At 37.1% G+C, this 19,472-nt stretch overlaps 1 protein-coding gene across 2 annotated transcripts in view; it reads left to right on the plus strand.

The window, feature by feature from the left end:
- GDA (guanine deaminase) overlaps positions 1-17,926 on the plus strand; it is a 58,039-nt gene extending 40,113 nt beyond the window's left edge. The window contains exons 8-15 of one of the 2 annotated variants that reach the window (XM_058165787.1): positions 3,496-3,603; positions 4,674-4,771; positions 5,816-5,883; positions 7,330-7,479; positions 9,019-9,137; positions 10,538-10,576; positions 12,225-12,252; positions 13,632-17,926. In XM_058165787.1, coding sequence (XP_058021770.1) covers positions 3,496-3,603; positions 4,674-4,771; positions 5,816-5,883; positions 7,330-7,479; positions 9,019-9,137; positions 10,538-10,573 — 579 coding nt within the window. In that variant the 3' untranslated portion in view covers positions 10,574-10,576; positions 12,225-12,252; positions 13,632-17,926. The remainder of the gene's footprint in view (positions 1-3,495; positions 3,604-4,673; positions 4,772-5,815; positions 5,884-7,329; positions 7,480-9,018; positions 9,138-10,537; positions 10,577-12,224; positions 12,253-13,631) is intronic. The other variant, XM_058165786.1, reaches the window with a different exon arrangement.
- Positions 17,927-19,472: the final 1,546 nt, after the last annotated feature.

Genomic DNA, 19,472 nt, shown 5'->3' on the forward strand with positions numbered 1-19,472 from the left:
GAAAGAGAGCAGACCGCTCTGCCCCTTGGCTTCCCTGAAGTCCACATGTCTCTGTCCAGGAAGCAGGTTGCCTTTTTGGGAGAATCATACAGAAAGTTCTTGCTGCAGTTGTCTTGTATTTTTACTATACATATTACTGCCTCCGTTAAAGTCAGTGGCATGAATCTACTTAGATGCAGTATTTGAAGACCATTTTTTTGTAAGCTGGCCTTGAGATCAGAACAGAAAACTATTCTAGGTAATTTGAGAAGACTATTTTGATGCTAGGTACCATTGTGTTGGTCCTTTTCCTTGTTTTTCCATTAGCCTATCTTTTAGGTAGAATATGACTGTTTCAAAAGCACTCTGATGAGTCAATCAGCCTTTGATATTCCCTTTGAGAAAAACAATCACATTCAGGAGCTTAGGACTAGTGAATTGCTATTATGTTGACATTTAACTTCTCGAAAATGGGAGTTCATTACTAATAGATTGTGATTCATATTGCTTTTAAATTTGTACAGTTATACTTCCTTGGGTGGGGTGAGCTGGAAATGGAGTTATTTATTTTTATTTCCAGCCTTTATTACTTTTTTTGATAAATAATGCAGCAATAAGTCCTTCCTCCTCCTGTTCTCTCCACAACAACAACCCTGTGAGGTGAGGTGCGCTAAGAGAGTGAGATTATCACACAGGTCACACAGCTGGTTTGCTTGCCTAAGGCAAGACTACAACTCCCAGTGTCCTGGCCTCTACCTAACCACTAAACAAAAGTGGTCCTTTAATTATTATTAATTAACTAATAATTCTTTTCTTTCATGCAACAAAACATGAGAGAACTTCAAAGGCACAATTCAGTGTTCACTTTGTGGTTCTTTGAGGAAAAGATAAGTCTAGTCCAGAGGTCTGCAAACTTGGCTCTTTTAAGACTTGTAGACTTCAACTCCCAGAAGTAAAGGTGGCTGAGGAATTCTGGGAGTTGAAGTCCACAAGTCTTAAAAGAGCCAAGTTTGCAGACCCCTGGTCTAGTCTATGAAATAACAGCTCATTATTAATATGAAGAAAATGGTTTGCGGGGATTCTTTGCTCTCCAAGGATTGGACACACCACAGCATAGCAAATCTATACAGAATTCTTTATTACAATACACACCTCCTCCAACAACAAGCTCTTGTTCGGTGTTGTCACTCCACCCTTCTAGGACAGGGGTCTCCAACCTTGGTCCCTTTAAGACTTGTGAACTTCAACTCCCAGAGTTCCTCAGCCAGCTTTGCTGGCTTTGCTGGCTTTGCTGGCTTTGCTGGCTTTGCTGGCTGAGGAACTCTGAGAGTTGAAGTTCACAAGTCTTAAAGGGACCAAGGTTAGAGACCCCTGTTCTAGGATCTTGAAAGGTGATGTTGCCACGTGAATGTTTTTAATGCTCAGACCTTTATACTCAATCTTTTAATACTCAGTCCAAGCAAAAGTCTCAAAGTCTTTAAAATAAGGCACAATCTTTTTGCGTTTTCCTAGACATTCTTATTTTAGTTGGGATGAGTTGCTGTTTCAGTGTGGTTGTTCCTAATCTAGTTGCTGCTGAGCTCCAGATAAAGGCCCAGGCAGGACTCCTATCAGGATATGCTGCTCATCATAGCTTGTGATGCTGGCAGTTGAATGAAAGCTGCCTTGCCTGCTTGTAATAGCTGCCAATTTGCAGACGTCGTCTACTGGCTGGGGAATTCTGGGAGTTGAAGTCCGCGAGGCTTAAAGTTGCCAAGGTTGGAGACCTCTGCTCTGGAACATCTTACCACCTGAAATGAGATTGGCTCTCACCCTTTTGAAAGTCAATACCTGGCTCTACCAGATGGTTTGGGAACCCAAGCCATCTGAGGAGTTCCATATTGGAGGTGGTGGATTAATTAATTAATTAAAATTCAATGTTCTCCTCTCCCCTCCATGTGTCTGGTTTCTTTGCTATCTCTTCTCCTTTATTTTATCTATTAATGTTTTTATCTGCTGTGTTTTTATAATGGATGATTTTAATGTTTTTCAATGTTTTATATTGTAAGTTGTTGGATATGAGATGGGCAACAAATAAAATTTATAAACAAACAAACAAACAAATAAATTCTGGGGAGATCTGTTATAAATTGAGAACTACCTGCACTCAATCAAACCAATGCATTCTATCTTAAAACAAGCAAACAAAGAACCCAGGTAGAATATTGGAACAATGCAATTAAGTTTTATTAATGAAATATTTTTATTTGATAGGAATCCTTGAATTTTTAAATAGCTATCATGTTTCAATCAACAGGAGGCAAGAATTTGCCACACTGAAAATATGTAGAGTAGCTAAGTAAGACACAATGAAATCAGTGGATGAAGAGGGCTATTGCTATGATGGCGACTGGACTATGTAGGTTGTTGTTATGATCCTGCATCATTCTTATATCCCTTAAATAACAAGTCACTGCATTTCAATATCCATTTGTTTCAGTCTTTAATTACAATGTGTTGACTTTTTTTCTGTAAAGTATGATTCATGAATTTCAGCTGTTGCTTTCTTAAATCATCAGGTACTGTAAAATAAAATGACTTCCTGCTGACCTAGTTCAACTTTGTTTTCCAGGATTAAGTTAGATCATAAATATTGGTGTGTGTCAATTGAAAATTAAGTGGAAGAAATATTTTAAAACTTGAATAAACACAGCTCTAATCTGCTATGCATTGAAGCAGCCCAACATTATTCAGGCTTCTTCTATGCTGTCTGTATTATCTGTCTCTTTAAAATACTGTTCTCAGCTATGAAGGGAGATTCCATCAGCTCTTTGTTCAAATTAAACATCTAAAATTCAGTATTCCAACATTTCAAAATGTGGTCTAGATTAAGCAGCTTTGCTTCATACAATGCTCCCGTGCAGTGGTGGGTTTCAAAACTGTTTACTACTGGTTCTGTGGGTGTGGCCTGGTGGGCATGGCATGGCTTGGTGGGTGTGGCCTGGTGGGCATGGCAGGGGAAAAATACTGTAAAATCTCCATTCCCTCCCCTATCCAGGGGAAGGTTACTGCAAAATCCCCATTTCCTCCTGATCAACTGGGACTCAGGAGGCAGAAAATAGTTGGGGGTGGGGCCAGTCAGAATTTTTACTACCGGTTCTCCGAACTACTCAAAATTTCTGCTACAGGTTCTCCAGAACCTGCTGAAACCCACCTCTGCTTCGTGGTTCTTTATATCATTAATTTTTGTAAGGATTTTAAAATCTATTAAAGCAAAATGTTTCTCTTCTATTTTTAATCTTTTTTTTGCATTGTTTTGTCTAAAAAACTTCTCAAATAATAATATAATTTACCATAAAACTACCAATAGTACGTGACATGATATGAAGTTTTATAAATATTGTTTTCATTTAAAATGTAGCTTTGTATTGAATAGCTTCAATAGCTTGCATGTATGAAGATGTTCCTATTATTCTCTCAAGGTGTGAAATTATGTGAAATACTGACCACTGTCTCTGTGTTTCTCCCATCTTACAGAGTCACATAAGTGAGTCTAAAGGGGAGCTCAGACTTATAGAAAGCACGTTTCCACACTATCAACATTATACAGAGCTATATGATAAAAACAAGCTGCTTACAAACAAGGTTGGTTATTTGTATCAATCGTGAAGATATTTTGAGTAATGCTGCTTTTGGAGTTACAAGTGTTGAATTACTGCTGAAGTAGAATCAATGATGATCAAGCTAACAAAACGGGCATTGTTCAGTTGTATGTGTTCTGATTTTCTTTAACTCATCATTTATATATAGATCTTAAAACTTGTGGATAAATTATTTATGTTAGAAAAACAATAAAAAAACAATGTTTATTTCAAGAAGCTATTTATCATTCAGCTCTAGGTTGCATAAGTTCAGATGATTACTAGGTAGTGGCAAAGGGATACAGAACGTTCTATCCCTTTGGCTGTTGGCTGAACATATAAAATATATTGTTCTGTACTTTGCCTGTATTTAGTTCATTTATGCTTACCTGGCAAGACAGATAATTTGGTAGGTCACAAAATTTTAAATGTTTTATATATATATATCAGCTACCATTTACAAAAATGCATTTCAAATACATACTAGGCTACTTTTAGAATTTTTTTAAAAAAAAAATTATGGATGATCTTCCCTTTTTTTAAAAAAAACCTTCCTATATTTTTTCCTTGTAATCTAGCCTTGTTCTATTACGTTAAGCTCACAACTTTAAAGTTCTAACTGCTCCCAGTTTTCACATGCTATTATAAGAATTGCATGAAAATTCCACATTCCACATGAATAGCACATTCATGTTTATCCACTCAGAAAGAACTCCCATTAAGCTCAATGCATATTGCTACCATAGAAGTAAGCAGTGGTTGTCAAGGGTTATACCGTGGGCCTATTAAGATGAATGTTTATTTACTTTATCTGCAAATGTGAACATCTGAAGGAACAGTATTAAATATAAGCATCTAACTAGTAACCCAAAATGGGTGCCATTTTAATTGCCTTTCAGTAAGGAATTGGAAGACTGAAATTTTTACTAAAAATGTTGAGCAATATGTGATGCATTACAGGTTATTGCTATAGTGATTTTCACAATAGATCCTAAAATTGTTATTTTAAAACTTGAATTGTCGAAATGAAATAATTTAAATAAGTAAAGGTAATATTACTGTATTTACTTTTAGACTATAATGGCTCATGGCTGCTATCTTTCTGATGAAGAACTGGACATATTTAAACGTAGAGGAGCTGCCATTATACATTGTCCTAATTCAAATATATCGTGAGTAACATAGTGTCACAAAGTAATGACTTTCAAGAAATGAGTTTCTGTTCAATCTTTCCCAATCTGGTGCTCTTGGGCTACATATTGAATTATTCTCGCAGTCCTAAATAGCAAATATAAAAAAGGAGAGAACAAATTTGTGATAGGTTGCTTTTAAAAAGTGATGAGTTATATCACAGGTGTCCAACCTTTTGGTGATGAAAAATTGCCTTGGGCCATATATAAAATATATAAACATAATTTTTATAAATGACAAAATAATATTAAAAGTTTACAATCTTATGGGACCATATTACTAGATGTCCAGGGCAACATGTCCAAGGCACATCTGGATTAAATATTAAAAATATTTGATTGTCAAAATTTTTCAGATATGAATCTTGGATGTCTTAAAGTGAGACAGGGAACCTAAAATGTACTCATCAATTCCATAAAACACATTTCCAATGGTTGATCCATTCAATCTCCTTTCACATATTTATAATATCAGAAAAATCCAATTTATGTGCTTGGATTTTACTCATTTTATGCCCAAGCTTAAATACCAGGATTATAGACATTTCAGAAATGATTCAAGACTTTAAAAAAAAATTCATAGGACCCCAGCATTTATCTTCTGTTCATTAAAGCAGCCATGCCTTCCCCCCCTCCCCCCAGACTTATACGGGAGTCTGAATGTCTTTAATTTAAGGAATCTATCTGGTAATTAAAATTAATGTGATTCTTAAAGCAACCACATCTTTTTTCCAGGTCACACAGAAGCATGAAAATGTTTTAATGAACAGTATTGAGGTACTATGTTCTCATTAGGTTTGCATACTGAATTTTTTTGATTCAGCTGCATTAAATATAGGATAGCTTAGTTAAAGTGGAACATGTTCATAGCAGTAACACTTACGAAGTTATACTTAAAGCAAGGCTTGTTTTACATCTTGTTCTAGCACTTTGTGAACTGTTTTTAATACATCAACACATCTGTTACATCCATATTTTTTTTACTTAGGAAAATGATATCCTTTCATTCTTCTATTTTCAATCTAGATTGAAGAGTGGCCTTTTAAACACAAGGAAGATTCTGAACCACAATGTAAAACTTGGATTAGGCACAGGTTAGTGATTTATTATGTCTTTACTTTCAGGTATTGTTTTAAAAGATTAAAAAAGAGATGGGTCACATACATAAGCCCACAAGGCAGATGAAATACAGATATCCTTGCTTATTCACTCAGTGACCATTTGAAATTACCAGTATTCAAACATATGTAAAAAGATATTCCATGAATAAAATGGAATTATATAAATAAAATGGAACTTTTTCTGACAGCTGCTTGGGAAAGTACATAACTGTCTTATAAAAATATTTTTACAGTAAACATTTATATGTTTATATAAAGTCACTTGATTGTGAGATGGCAGCTATATAAATACGATGAATAAATAAAACATAATAAACCAACCATCTACAGGCCACTCCAGCCACTGCCTGATTATCAAATATTTATAAACATCAGCCCCATCATGCCCTATCATCTCAGATGTTGACCGTGGATCTGTTTATCATTTGCCTGTTTACCATCCTTTGAGGAGCAGCTGAGGTACAGAATCTTGGCTTTATCCTTGAGATTACAGCTATAGCAGTACCACTGTCCATCCTGAACTGGAATGGCCTGTGGCAAGAATGCTCAACTTCTGTCACCTTATTGGTACCACCAGGTCTGCCCAGTGGTGAAATCCATTTTTTTTTACTACCGGTTCTGTGGGCATGGCTTGGTGGGTGTGGTGTGGCTTGGTGGGTGTGGCTTGGTGGGTGTGGCAGGAGAAGGATACTGCAAAATCTCCATTCCCATCAGGGGTGGGTTCTTCTTATCTTTACTACTGTTTCGCAATGGGACCGCGCACGGACGTCTGGGTCAGTGGGAGGAGCCTTCCACCGGTTTTACTACTGGTTTTTGCGAACCGGTCTGAACCGGGAGCAACCCACCACTGATTCCCACCCCACTCCAGGGAAAGGATATTTCAAAATTCCATTCCCACCCCACTCTGGGGCCAGCCAGAGGTGGTTTTTGCTGGTTCTCTGCACCACTCAAAATTTCCACTACCGGTTCTCAAAATTTCTGATAGCGGTTCTCTAGAACCTGTCAGAACCTGCTGGATTTCACTCCTGGGCCTGCCCCTCATAAATGGGTGGAGTCTGGGCTTCTTTGAAGGAGGAGATTCAGGAGATGAAATGGGTGGCTTAAGAGCTCTTTTGTTTCTGAACTCTTCACTGCAAAACGGGGAGCAAACTTTTTGTCTCACGATTTAAGCTTTGGGACCCCCCAGATATATGCTGGCAAGCTATTTCTGATCTTTGGCAACACTTTTTGCACCTCTGACCTAGAGCATGGACAACCTCCTGTAAATAGTGAATTCCTGGAAGATACATTTCAGTTGCCTAGATGAGATCATACCTATGTTGTAATCATAAGCATCTGCATGCATATTTAATGAAACTCCTGTTTCCATCTAATGCATAAGCCTTCCAGATTGATTGTAATGTTCTGCTCTATTGTTAGATGTTGCTGGTGGCTATTCTGTTTCCATGCTTGATGCTATCAGAAATACAATTGTGGTATCTGAAGTCCTTCACCTTAATTGTGAAACAGGTGAAAAAGGCTTAACTCTGAAGGAGGCATTCCGACTAGCAACTCTTGCAGGAAGTCAAGGTAATTCCCTTATTTTTAATTGTCTGTCCCCAAAACACAGAAATTACATCTGATATTTTAGCCTGGTTTGGAATAAACTTTCCATTTGAATGTTAGCATATCTTACATCCTAATCACTTCATTATACTGACCAAATGCAGCCTGTATGTGTAACCATAGTTTTCTCACTCATGGTTCGTTAAAAAAAAAGAAAGAAAGAAACAGTTCACACATCATGTTGTTGTTAGTTGCGAAGTCGTGTCCGACCCATCACGACCCCATGGACAACATTCCTCCAGGCCTTCCTGTCCTCTACCATCCTCTGGAGTCCATTTAAACTCATGCCTACTGCTTCAGTGACTCCATCCAGGCACCTTGTTCTCTGTCATCCCGTTCTTCTTTTGCCCTCAATCTTTCCCAGCATTAGGCTCTTCTCCAGTGGGTCCTTCCTTCTCATTAGGTGGCCAAAGTATTTCAGTTTCATCTTCAGGATCTGGCCTTCTAAAGAGCTCACACATCATATAAGACAAAATTAAAAATACTAAATCTCTATAGCTTAATGTGACATTGTTAACAAAACTGCTAAAATATGTATATTCCCACGTGGTGTAGTAGATACAGTGCTAAATGAGGACCAAGGGGTCTCCAACCTTGGCAACTTTAAGGCTTGTGGACTTCAACTTCGCTGGCTGAGGAATTCTGGGAGTTGAAGTCCACAAGCCTTAAAGTTGCCAAGGTTGGAGACCCCTGCTCTACTCAGTACTACTTTTTACTCTGAAGATCCAATGGATGATTTTGGATCATTTGCTATTTCTCCTTCTCACATGACTATTTTGTGTGGCAGATTGGAGTTGATCTAACACTGATCCAATATGCTATAAAATAAGGGAGAATATAAATCTATATGAATGAACAAATAGGATTCTCATTTGTTGAGCTCTATAAATAAGTTTAAAATGTTTAAAATATTTGAATGATATTTTCACATCTACAAGCATTTAACACTTCATTTTTCTTTCTTGTATGGCTGGGATTCAAATTTGTTCCCCTGATGCTTCTTTTCCTGGTTTGAAACAGATGATTTAATGGTCTATATATCCATAAATTTACTTTGATCCTCTTCTGCTTCTCTGATTAAACTTTGACAGGCATGTGGCTATTGATATTCTACTGCCCCCTGCTGTTTAATATGGAAAGTATATTAAAGAGGATTAGGAAAAGCACCCTAGAAAGAGAGTTTATTTCAGTACCAAGTTATTAAAATTTAGTATTTTAAAAACAGTACTCCTCAGAATTGACGCTGGATCAATTCCATGCCGAATGTTCATCCTTCTTTTGGTCATCAAATTTTATTTTATTTTAAAGAATTTGAGACATTTTCTCCTCCTCTGTTATTTAGATTAGAATTATAGTCATAACAGAACTGCAACAAACAACACAAATAGAACCTTTGTAAATGTATTATTGGGTCCTTTCTATTGATTTCAAAAAGCATCACTTGTAATATAGTTAATTTCATGGTGTATAAATAAAGAGATTCTTTTTTTTTTAAATTTACAGCTTTAGGATTGGATTGTATAATTGGAAACTTTGAAGTTGGCAAGGAATTTGATGCACTGCTTATCAACGCCAAAGCTTCAGATAGTCCTTTTGATCTATTTGCTTCTGACCATATTGAGGTAATCAAATACTATATAACTGAAGTACGTTGCATATGTATGGAGGAATCCACATAGGATGGAATGTCTAGCAGGCCCTGGGAATAGGCAGGAAGGAAACAAGTGCAAGAGACACACCTCAGCCATGCAGATTGGGAGGAGCATGAGAAGGGAGGATAGAGTTACTCAGAGTAACTTATCTTAAAGTATAAGTTGATCTAAGCCAGGGTTCACCATCCTTTTGTACCTCAGGGGCCACTAAATTCATAATTTTAAATCCCAAGGACCACTAATATAATCTGCCTAATGACTGGCTCGGTGGGCATGGCTAGGTGGTCATGTGACTGGATGGGTGTGTCCAACTTGATGTCACTCACGACAAGGGGCACCTCGTCGGCTCTACTCGCCCCTCCCCTCCTAGCCACTCCTTGCCTGCCTGCCTGGGGTCCTTACGGCCCCAAAAGGAAGCAGTTGTTGGAGCTAAGCAGCCACCATGAGAAAGAGTTGGCAAAACAGCTGGCTCAGTTCAAATTGGATCTGGCTGAGAAGGAGGCTCAGTAGAAGCACCTCACTAAGGACTACAAGCATAGCCTTTCTAAGCAGAGGGAAGACCTGCGGGAGTACAAGGCCAGGTACTAGCGCCTGGAGACTCAGCGGGCTGAGATGGTCAGCCAGTTCCAGGCCATGATGCAGTCCCACTGGAAGAAGGCCCTCTGGCTCTTTGCCACCTGCGGCACTTTCCTCCAGCCTTCGCCCAAAGCCGCACACCAGGAGGCTGAAGCAGACCCCAAGTCGGAATTTCTGCCTCCCTCCGACCCACACAAAAAGACCCCGAAGGGGGAGACACTCTGTGGCAACACAAATGTTCATTGCACGTATCCAGCCCAGGGGCCATAGTTTGAGGACCCCTGATTTAGTGCAATATAAAAAATGCAAATAATTTTTCTGCGGACCACCAAAATTTTCTCGTGGACCACCAGTGGTCTATGGACCACCAGTTGGTGACCACTGATCTAAGCAGTGTTGCTCAATCTTGGTAACTTTATGATGGGTGGACTTCAACTCCTAGAATTCTCCAGCCAGGATTTGAAGTCCACCTATCTTAAAGTTGCCAAGGTTGAGAAACACTGATCTAGAGAATTCCTTCAACAGTTTTTTAAGGTTATGTACTTTATCCTACTGGCAGTATAAACCATCTCAGAAACCCTAATAATTCTTGCTCCTGAGTCTGCCTGCCTCACAAGTATCATTCAAGCCCAGTGAGCTTTCTAGTTGTTTCATAAAAACGTAAGAACCTTGCTTTATCATGCAACAATCCATCCATTCAGCATCCTCTGTCACACACCAATCGAACAGTCGTAATAGGAAGCTCATAAACATGAAGAAGATGGTGATATTTCTTTTGCATTATTACTTCCTAGAAGCTGATATCTATGGCATGCATTCCAGTGGTTTAGGAGGTAAATTAAGACTAGTGCTTAACTAACAGCAGAATTTTCCATTAATGTATCTAATCTCCTTTTAAAAATCACCTAAATTAAGAGCAATCATTGCATTAGCTCATAACAAATTCCATAATTTACCTTGGAAAAGGTAAACAAAATAGCTCCTTTTACTGGACCTCCCTCCCCCATTTACTTTGAATGAATTGTTCCAAGTTCTAACCATGTGAAAGAAGAAATCTTGGTCTATATTTTTCACACCATTCAGGATTTTATTATCTCTGACTTACCTCTTTTTACCGCTGTTTCATCTAAATTAAAGCACTAGAAAAGCTGCAAAGTTTCCTTACAAGTCAATCATTTTGGATCCTGGTTTTGCATGTTTTGCAGATCTACAATATATTTGGGTAACGTGTGATAGATTTTATGTCAGAGCTCTTGTATTCTTTTGATACAAAATTATTGGCATTACAATTTTTCATTACTTTCCTAATGATTGCTAGCATGAAATTAGTTTTCTTTTTTTAAATAGTAGCAACCAACTGGATTGACTTTCTCACTTTCCTGTTAATTTTGACTCTATAGTAACTTTTTCTTTATCAGTTGCAGTCAGCTCAAATAATATGTTTGTTTTAGAAAAAACATGGACCATTTTCCATGTTTTGATTTCATTTCACAGCATTTGCTACTTAAAAGCCAATTCATTCATTTGGAAAAGCATTGTTGGAATTTCTTACTGAGATTAGTTCTCTTAAACTTGGACTTAGATAAAATGTGTTGCATCTCTAGTCCTGGTAATTTCACACCTTTTATTCCCAAATTAAAAAGTGCCAATCCTGATGTTGATCCTTGGTGATCCCATTTTGCATGTCTCTAATACAGTCTCTAATTATGGATTGATTCCAATTCTTCATTTCCTATTCTTATCTCATGATCATGATCTCACAATTAGAATTGTTTGCTGAAAAATTTTGAGGGTTTTTGAAACTCCAAGCGTACAGTATTTGTGAGATCACTCCTATCTCTTAAAGGTTTAGATGAGTTGATGCTGAATTTATATTACAATATTTGGAGATGCTTGTAATCTTTTTCCGCACAAGCCATAAATGCATATTTTTAAAAAACCTTGATTTATGAGAAAAAATTAATTCTAATAGACATGCTGAAGTGGGACTGAGGAAACCCAAACTTGACTCCATTTGATCAAACAGTTCACTTGTCAGTCCATTTTTCTTAACCAGCAGTGTATTGGGTAGTATTTTTTCTGAAGTTAAAAAACCCTAACCCTAACAGTTAATTGATTAAATAAGCAATCTCAGAAGATTCCTAGAAAAATTGTAACAGGTCTTTTGATCGGGGCCCTCACCCTGAACATTCCAAGATTCCGTTAAAAGAAAGGAATAGGACACCCTGACAATGTAAACAAAAATATAAAATGAAAGAAATGAAAACATTTATTGAAAACTAATTTGCATCAGAAGAAACTTTATTCTAGTTCTTCAATATTTTACGATACTGGGTATTCTTGGATTCATGCTGTATTTGAGTTTTTCTTTTTGTGATGGTATATTTGTTTAGTTTTACAAATTAGTAATGTTTTATTATCTACTTTTACAATAAAAAAGAACTACATTTTGAATATTTCCCTTTTTCCCTCACATCCTAGGATATAATTGAAAAATTCCTGTATCTTGGTAGGTATACCAGTTATAATTTGTACAGATAGTTTCATATGATTGCAAAGTAGGTTTTTTCTTCTATAGTTATTAATGTATTCCCCTTTGCTCTTAAAAAAAGTTCTTAAAATATCATTGTATGTGTGTATGTTTAATACTTATTACTTTATACTATAATGAAATGTTATCATTCACACTGAGCATTAATTCTTCCATTATGGAAGTGTTTTTTAAATCACTTGTACAAAACGTGATTTCTGCGCAGTACAAAACGCTGGGAAAAGATGAATTTACAGATTAAAGACAATTTATTTTTTCTTATATTTTCTTCGTATTCTTGGCATATTGTGTTTGATAGGATACATATTGCCATTAAAGTTGAAAGGAATATTATAGATAATTCTCACTGATGTCTTCTTGTACAAATCACCTTTTTTGTATATATTGCCTTTCAACTTTCAAGTATGTCTTCTAAATCTTTTAATGTATTTAGAGCAGCATTCTCCAATCTGGTGTCTTTTAGCCTTGTTGCAGTCAACATGGGAATTCTTGTAATGGTTAACCCAAGCTTAATAGAATCAAAATCATTATAAAATAATCATATCCACATCTATAATATTTCCCAAAAGAATTTGGATGTAATTTATTCCAAAGTATAGCACTATGGCAGCATTTGCGATTATGTCTATGATTTTCTGGTTTATCTATGCAGCAGTATAGTTAGGAGATGATAAGATTGCTTGTATGAGTTCAGAATTCTGTACGTGAACTGACTCCAGATATGAACTATGCATGATGACACCAAACTATATCTTTAACTGTAAAATCTTACTGCACTTTACTCACGGGGGTGGGGGGTGGGGGTGGGGTGGGGAAGATGTTGGGGAGGGGAAGGAGAAACAATGGAACAGACTTCTGGGTAAAAGCAGACAGTCAGGGAATGCTTAATTCTGGGTATCCTTCAGTACTTCAAATCCCACCACACGGCGTTCATTAAAAATCACTGGGACAGAATTGAATCTGAAGAATCTGCTACAAAGATATACTCTGGAACTTAATCACGACTTCAATTTTATTGTAACTTATTTATATTATTTAGAAGCTGTCCAACTCCAAGCAACCCTGGGTGGCTTACATTTTAAACAGCAGGAACAATGAAAACAAATAAATAAAAAAACGGATCATAGATATCCAGCAGAGAAAATATAATCAAAGTCAAGTTTTTGGAAGAATGTGATTCTTCCAAAAACTTGACTTTGATTATATTTTGATTCTTCTCTATATGCATGTTTATAAATAAAATTCACAATTATATGTGTATCATTTAGGAAAATTTATAGAAGTAGTAATGAATGCATACTTTAAGGAAATAATCTCATTCATCTTTATAATTTCAGGTGATGACAGAAATATCGAGGGGGTTTATGTGGCTGGCAAACTGGTGGTTCCATTTTCAAGCTCTGTGTAAATTGGATTCCTATGCTGAAAAAAGCTCAACTAGTTATCGTTTGGTTTGGAAGAACTGGGTAGAAATGCAGTGCCTTGTTGTTATGCTGGTTTTATTTAGTATGTTTCTGATATGCACAAGAAAGGTGGCCAACTTGGCAGTGACAAAACAAATAAAAATTATGCCAAAAATCTATCTCGCTTGAGGAGGACGGGAAGCGGGCCCCAATTTTTAAAATAAAGTGAATTTGCATTTGGAATAAATCTTTCCACCTACACCTTAATAAAAATATCCAGAGATGGTTGCACCATGCATTTCCTCTCTTCAAATATAAAAACCCAAATCTTACAAATGTATCTGATGAGAATTTAGGGATCTTATTTGTGAATGTATTACAATTACTCTCATTGACTTAGAAACAAAACACACTTGTTTTGGGTGGTGTCCATTTTCTACAACTTTCCTCCTTAAATAGATTTCATGTGATCTTGGCAGGGTTTCCCAATCAGGAATTGAAAGATCTGTTTCCTTATCTCTCTTCTGGGGAGTGACACGTCTCCTGAAACTTTCACCTTTACATTTGTCCATCAAAGTGCAGATTGCTTAACTGCAAATATGGCATGGTGAATGAGGATATAAAAAGAAGAGAGTCAGATCCCATGTTCACAGTTTATGTCATCCAGGATGGCTTTGTTCACACATAATGCAAAGCTGTAATGTGGTTAATTTAAATTTGGATTAATATGATGGATTCATTATGGATGCATTTCAAGTGAGAAAAAGGCCCTCTTTAGTATGAGGATAAGGCTGTAGCCTTGATATTTTACTGATATGGGTCAATTGGGTGCAATCTAATTGGAAGTGTTTGTTCAAATTGTAAATTCATTCTTACTCGACAGTTCAAAGCAATCTTGACAATCAAATCAATATGGAAAAGGGGGCTTTTGCTTTAGAGCAGTGATGGCGACCCTTTTTTTTATTTTTTTATTTTGTTTTTATTTTGTCACAACAGTATATACAATCATCAACATAAAAATAACTCATCATGAGAGAAAAAGTATATATAAGTAAAAGTATAAGTAAAAGTATGCATATAATATTATAATGAAAAGAACAATAGGACAGGAACGGTAGGCACTTTTGTGCTCTTATGCACGCCCCTTTTCGGCACCGAGTGCACAAACCAGAATGTGCGTGCATGTGTGTGCATGTGTGCACGCCGGAGCATTGGAAATCCGAAGACCAGCTGGCTAGTGCATGCATGCCTGTCTTTTGGTCATTCCTCCTGTTTCTTGGGCCATTTTCAGGCCAAAAACGCCCCAAAAAATGGCCCGGAAAACAGACTGAAAAATGGCCCAGAAAAGGCCTGGAAAATGGCTCTCAAACGGCCTTTTTTTTGCCCAGTTTTGGCTGTTTGCAGGTGCTCTGGCGCCTGTAAAGACCAGCTGGTTGGTGAACCAGAAGAGCAGCTGGTGATGGCGCGTGTGCCCACCGAGGAGGTTCTGCGTGCTACCTCTGGCACCGGGCCATAGGTTCGCTATCACAGCTTTAGAGTATGATCTCTGAGTTTAATATTTGTATAACTGCTCTATTTTACTCTGATATATTGTAAAGTATGTAGGATAAATACTCAGTAACTAAAAACAATAAAACTATTTTTTTTACCCTGCAATCCAGAGATGGCAGGTATATATATGATAGGTTTGCACAAAACACCTTTGGAGGAATGTGTGCCTTTTAGGATCATTATTGGGTTTTTTAGTTTTGGGGAGGATAATTTTAGGAGAATTTTATTATGCAGCGGTTGCCTCTGAGAGACTCTCAGTGGGAAATAAACTTTTGTTGATAATTGTATAAATAAAGCAGAGCACTTTTTAAAGGGATTTGTCCCTATGAATGTTTTGGAAAGCCTGTTGAAAACTGTCACCCATCTCTCAGCACACGCAACGCCTTCTTCATCCACCTCTTTGTTCCCTTTCAGCATGAAGTTTAGGTGAAAAGGTTGGGGCAGCCAGAACAGAAAAAGGGCCTTGGAAATTTACGTGGGAGAAAAGAGAAGCCTAAATGTCTGTTTTGTGAAAAAGAAGCATTTTGAATGACAAATTGAAATTATTTGAATTTCCGTCTTACTGTACCATTTATTAACCTTCTGTTTGAAGATATTAATGAAAGCGAATATAATTTGTGCTTTGTGGAGTTAGTTGAATGATTTTGGTGTGGCAGTTGGATTTCAGCAATATAAAATGTTGACTTAGCTTTAATATGCATGCTTTACAATATTTGCAAAACAAAAGGCTAGGGGAACTCAGGAAAGGAACCGCACTTTATTCACTTATCTATTTTATTTTACTTTTTCAAATATAGTAAGTCTGTGCATTTTTTTTGCACAATAAAGGAGGAAAAAAATGGTCCAACCTTTTTTATGCCAAAAAAAAAAAAAAAACTTTTATTCCTGCTGATAAAAAATAAGTCAAATATGCATTGGAAGTCAAGGAAGGAGAACTATAATATTTCACAGAACTATATTTGTTGCACTAAGAAGTTTTATAGTTTTATAGACAAAGTTTATGAGTATCAGCATGTTAGTGAACTCAGCTAGCCATGAAATATGATCGTTAAACCATGGCTTAACATGTTCTGTCCACCTATTACAGGCCTCATTCATAAGTTATGCTAAAATTGTCTTTATATTATTTTAATATATACTATAGAGTATATAATATATACTGTATTAATAATAGTATACTATTTGATTTTATTAAACTAAAACTTTATTTATACATATGTGTTGACAAAGTGATATAAAATTGAAACGAAAGAATAAAGAAAAGAGGAAAAAGCTTGGGAAATTAAACAATAAATAAAGTATTTAAAACAGAACAAAACTTTCAAGTCCTCTTTAGATATATATAAATTCATTTTTTTCCAATAAACCAAATAAATGATAGATCAGTGTCACCTACAAGCCAAATTGCCCAGTTGGATGGACTTTGCTCTTGGGGTGAAAACAATTATGTGTTTGGAGTAGGAGTGAAGAAGTAAACATTCTCATTTATACTGTTTGGAAAAACCAATTACCCTGATACTATGTTCTGCTGTTGATATTACCTATCATGTACTGTATCACAACATAAAACCATTTGAGCACATTTTTCATCTCTTGTTTTGTCTGGTCCTCAAATCAATGTAACTAAAAGTAAAATCCTTTAAATGGTATCTGTTTATAAAAGTATAGCATTATCGTATGACTAACAGATTTCGAAAGCCGCTTGGATATATTTATTGCTAATTACAGCGGGAATGTGTGGGAGAGAAGTTGGCCTCAGCAGCTTTGGGGTAGGTGGAGTCAAAAAGGCAAGGTGATGGTTATGGAGTCTGAATTGAAGCCCTGCCCCTTTCCCTACGCCTCCTGCAGATGGCGTTCTCTTTTTCACCCACATTTCAATCTTGGCATGAAGAGTGCTATAATTTTATTGTACAGCTTTTGGATGATGGAAAAAAATAATAATGTGAATTAATCTTGCCAGATTTTTATTTTTCTGACTGTATACTTTCAAGGTGAGAAATACAACCCTTCCCCCAAAAATAATTTGTTGCTGTGTATTCCAACTGCTTGATTGTCAGTAGTTATAAATGAGCCCCTCTGTGCTTGTTTAACAGAATAAAGAAGATATGTTTACTATGTTTACATTGGTTCATTTCTTAATGTTTTGAATCTATGGATGCTGAAGAAAATAAATAAATCCTAAATAAGGATCTCAAATAAACCGAACCACTCAAACTGAGGAAAAAACATATCTTTGCATAAGGTTCATCTCCCTTGTTGTCTAGTCACCTAGGCTGTGCACCAGAGGTGGTATTCAGCCAGTTCTGATCAGTTCTGGAGAACAGGTAGCAGAAATTTTGACTGGTTTGGAGAACAGGCAAATACCACCTCTGGCATTGGCCCCACCCTTATCTATTCGCTGCCTCTGGAGTCCCAGCTGATGGAGTCCCAGCTGATTGGCTGGGTCCCGAAAGCAGGTTAGTGGTGTGGAGAGGGAATGGAGATTTTACAGTGTCCTTCCCTTCCTCTGGAGTGGGGTGGGATGGACTTGGAGATTTTGCAGTATCCTTCCTCTACCATGCCCGCCAAGCCATGCCCACAATACCAGTAGTAAAAATATTTGAATCCCCCACTGCTGTATAAATCCCTTAAAACAGGGGTCTCCAACCTTGGTCCCTTTAAGACTTGTGGACATCAACTCCCAGAGTTCCTCAGCCAGCTTTGCTGGCTGAGGGACTCTGGGAGTTGAAGTCCACAAGTCTTAAAGGGACCAAGGTTGGAGACCCCTGCATTAAAACAGCTGCTTTGAAATGTGTTTGGGAATTAATGTTCAGAGTATGGAAACTAAATGATATGAACTTTATTAATCCTAAACTACTATTCATTTAATTAATTAATTAAAGCCCTAACTCCTCCTTAACTGTCCCCCCCACACACCCCCAGGGGTGAAATGCTCCCGGTTCGGACCGGATCACATGATCTGGTAGCAATGGCAGCGGGTGGTTCGGAGAACTGGTAGCAAAAATCCCTGCCCCCCACCATGCACAGCTGAGCCGCGCGATCATCAGAAGTTTTTTTTTTTTAACTTTTAAAAGTATTTTTTCTTCGGCCGAAAAAATGCTTTTAAAAGTAAAAAAAAAAGCCTGCTCAGCTGGGATCATCAGAGGCTTTTAAAAGCATTTTTTACAACCTCTTCAGCCGAAGAGGTTTTAGAAAAAATGCTTTTAAAAGTAACAAAAATGCTTTTAAAAGTAACAAAAAAAATTGCCTATGCCCACCCAGTCACATTAACACCCCCCCCAAGCCATGCCCACAGAACCAGTAAGTAACAAATTTTACATTTCACCCCAAGTCTCCCCCACATTTATGCCAGTATCATCCAAGGGCTGTTTTAAGGTGTACAAAATCTGTTAAACTTTCTCATTCATTGCCCTGGAGAGGTGTTAGGTGACTGGCACTGTGCTTTGTTATTAGGGGCAAGAGAGGATTGCCATTGGCGACAGAAAATGTCACGCCAGGCCTGTTTTCTGCCAGGTGACACACAACTCATAATGGCCTTCAGTAAATCTCTTTTTGAAAGTGAAATAAAGTTGTATTATTTCAGCAGGCTTTGATTCCTTAGCTGTGCTTGGGAGGCCATCGTTGGTAGTTTCTTGTCATAGATTTTTAATGTTTACATTTTGAAATTGTTCGCTGTCCAAAGTTTGTATGGATTGGGGAGGCCTGTGAATGTTTTTAACAAGCAAATTCTGAACTGAACAGAAAGCTGTAAATGGAAAATATATTTAAGTTAATATACGTACCGTAGGATTGCATTGATACCGAGTCCAGTTCCATCTTTCTATGTCAGAGCGTCTGTTGCTTTCAGTTTAATTTCCCTTCTACAAGTAAATCATTGTAGGGGTCTTACTAGGAGCCTGCCTGTCTCACAGCTACATGCTGGATAAAAAGGGTAGAGAGAAAAAGAATCACATTTACTCACCAGCTTAGGATCAAGTCCTACCACCAGTGATAGTGATATTCCTCTTCTACTGAAATTTTATCCAAAAGAATCCATTCCTAAAAACCACAGCAAAATGGGCCCCATAGTTTGCCAATCTGAAGGGAAAAAAAGTATTTGAACTAATTTACAAGCTTCCATAGCAATAGAAATTTGGAAATCAATCTGTTGGATCTTGTAGAACAGCAGTATCTTAAATCAAGAGGTCAAGCCCCACTCTCCACTAGCACTGATGATGTTACCTA

Source organism: Ahaetulla prasina, chromosome 2, assembly GCF_028640845.1.
Source record: "Ahaetulla prasina isolate Xishuangbanna chromosome 2, ASM2864084v1, whole genome shotgun sequence".
NCBI lineage: Eukaryota > Metazoa > Chordata > Lepidosauria > Squamata > Colubridae > Ahaetulla > Ahaetulla prasina.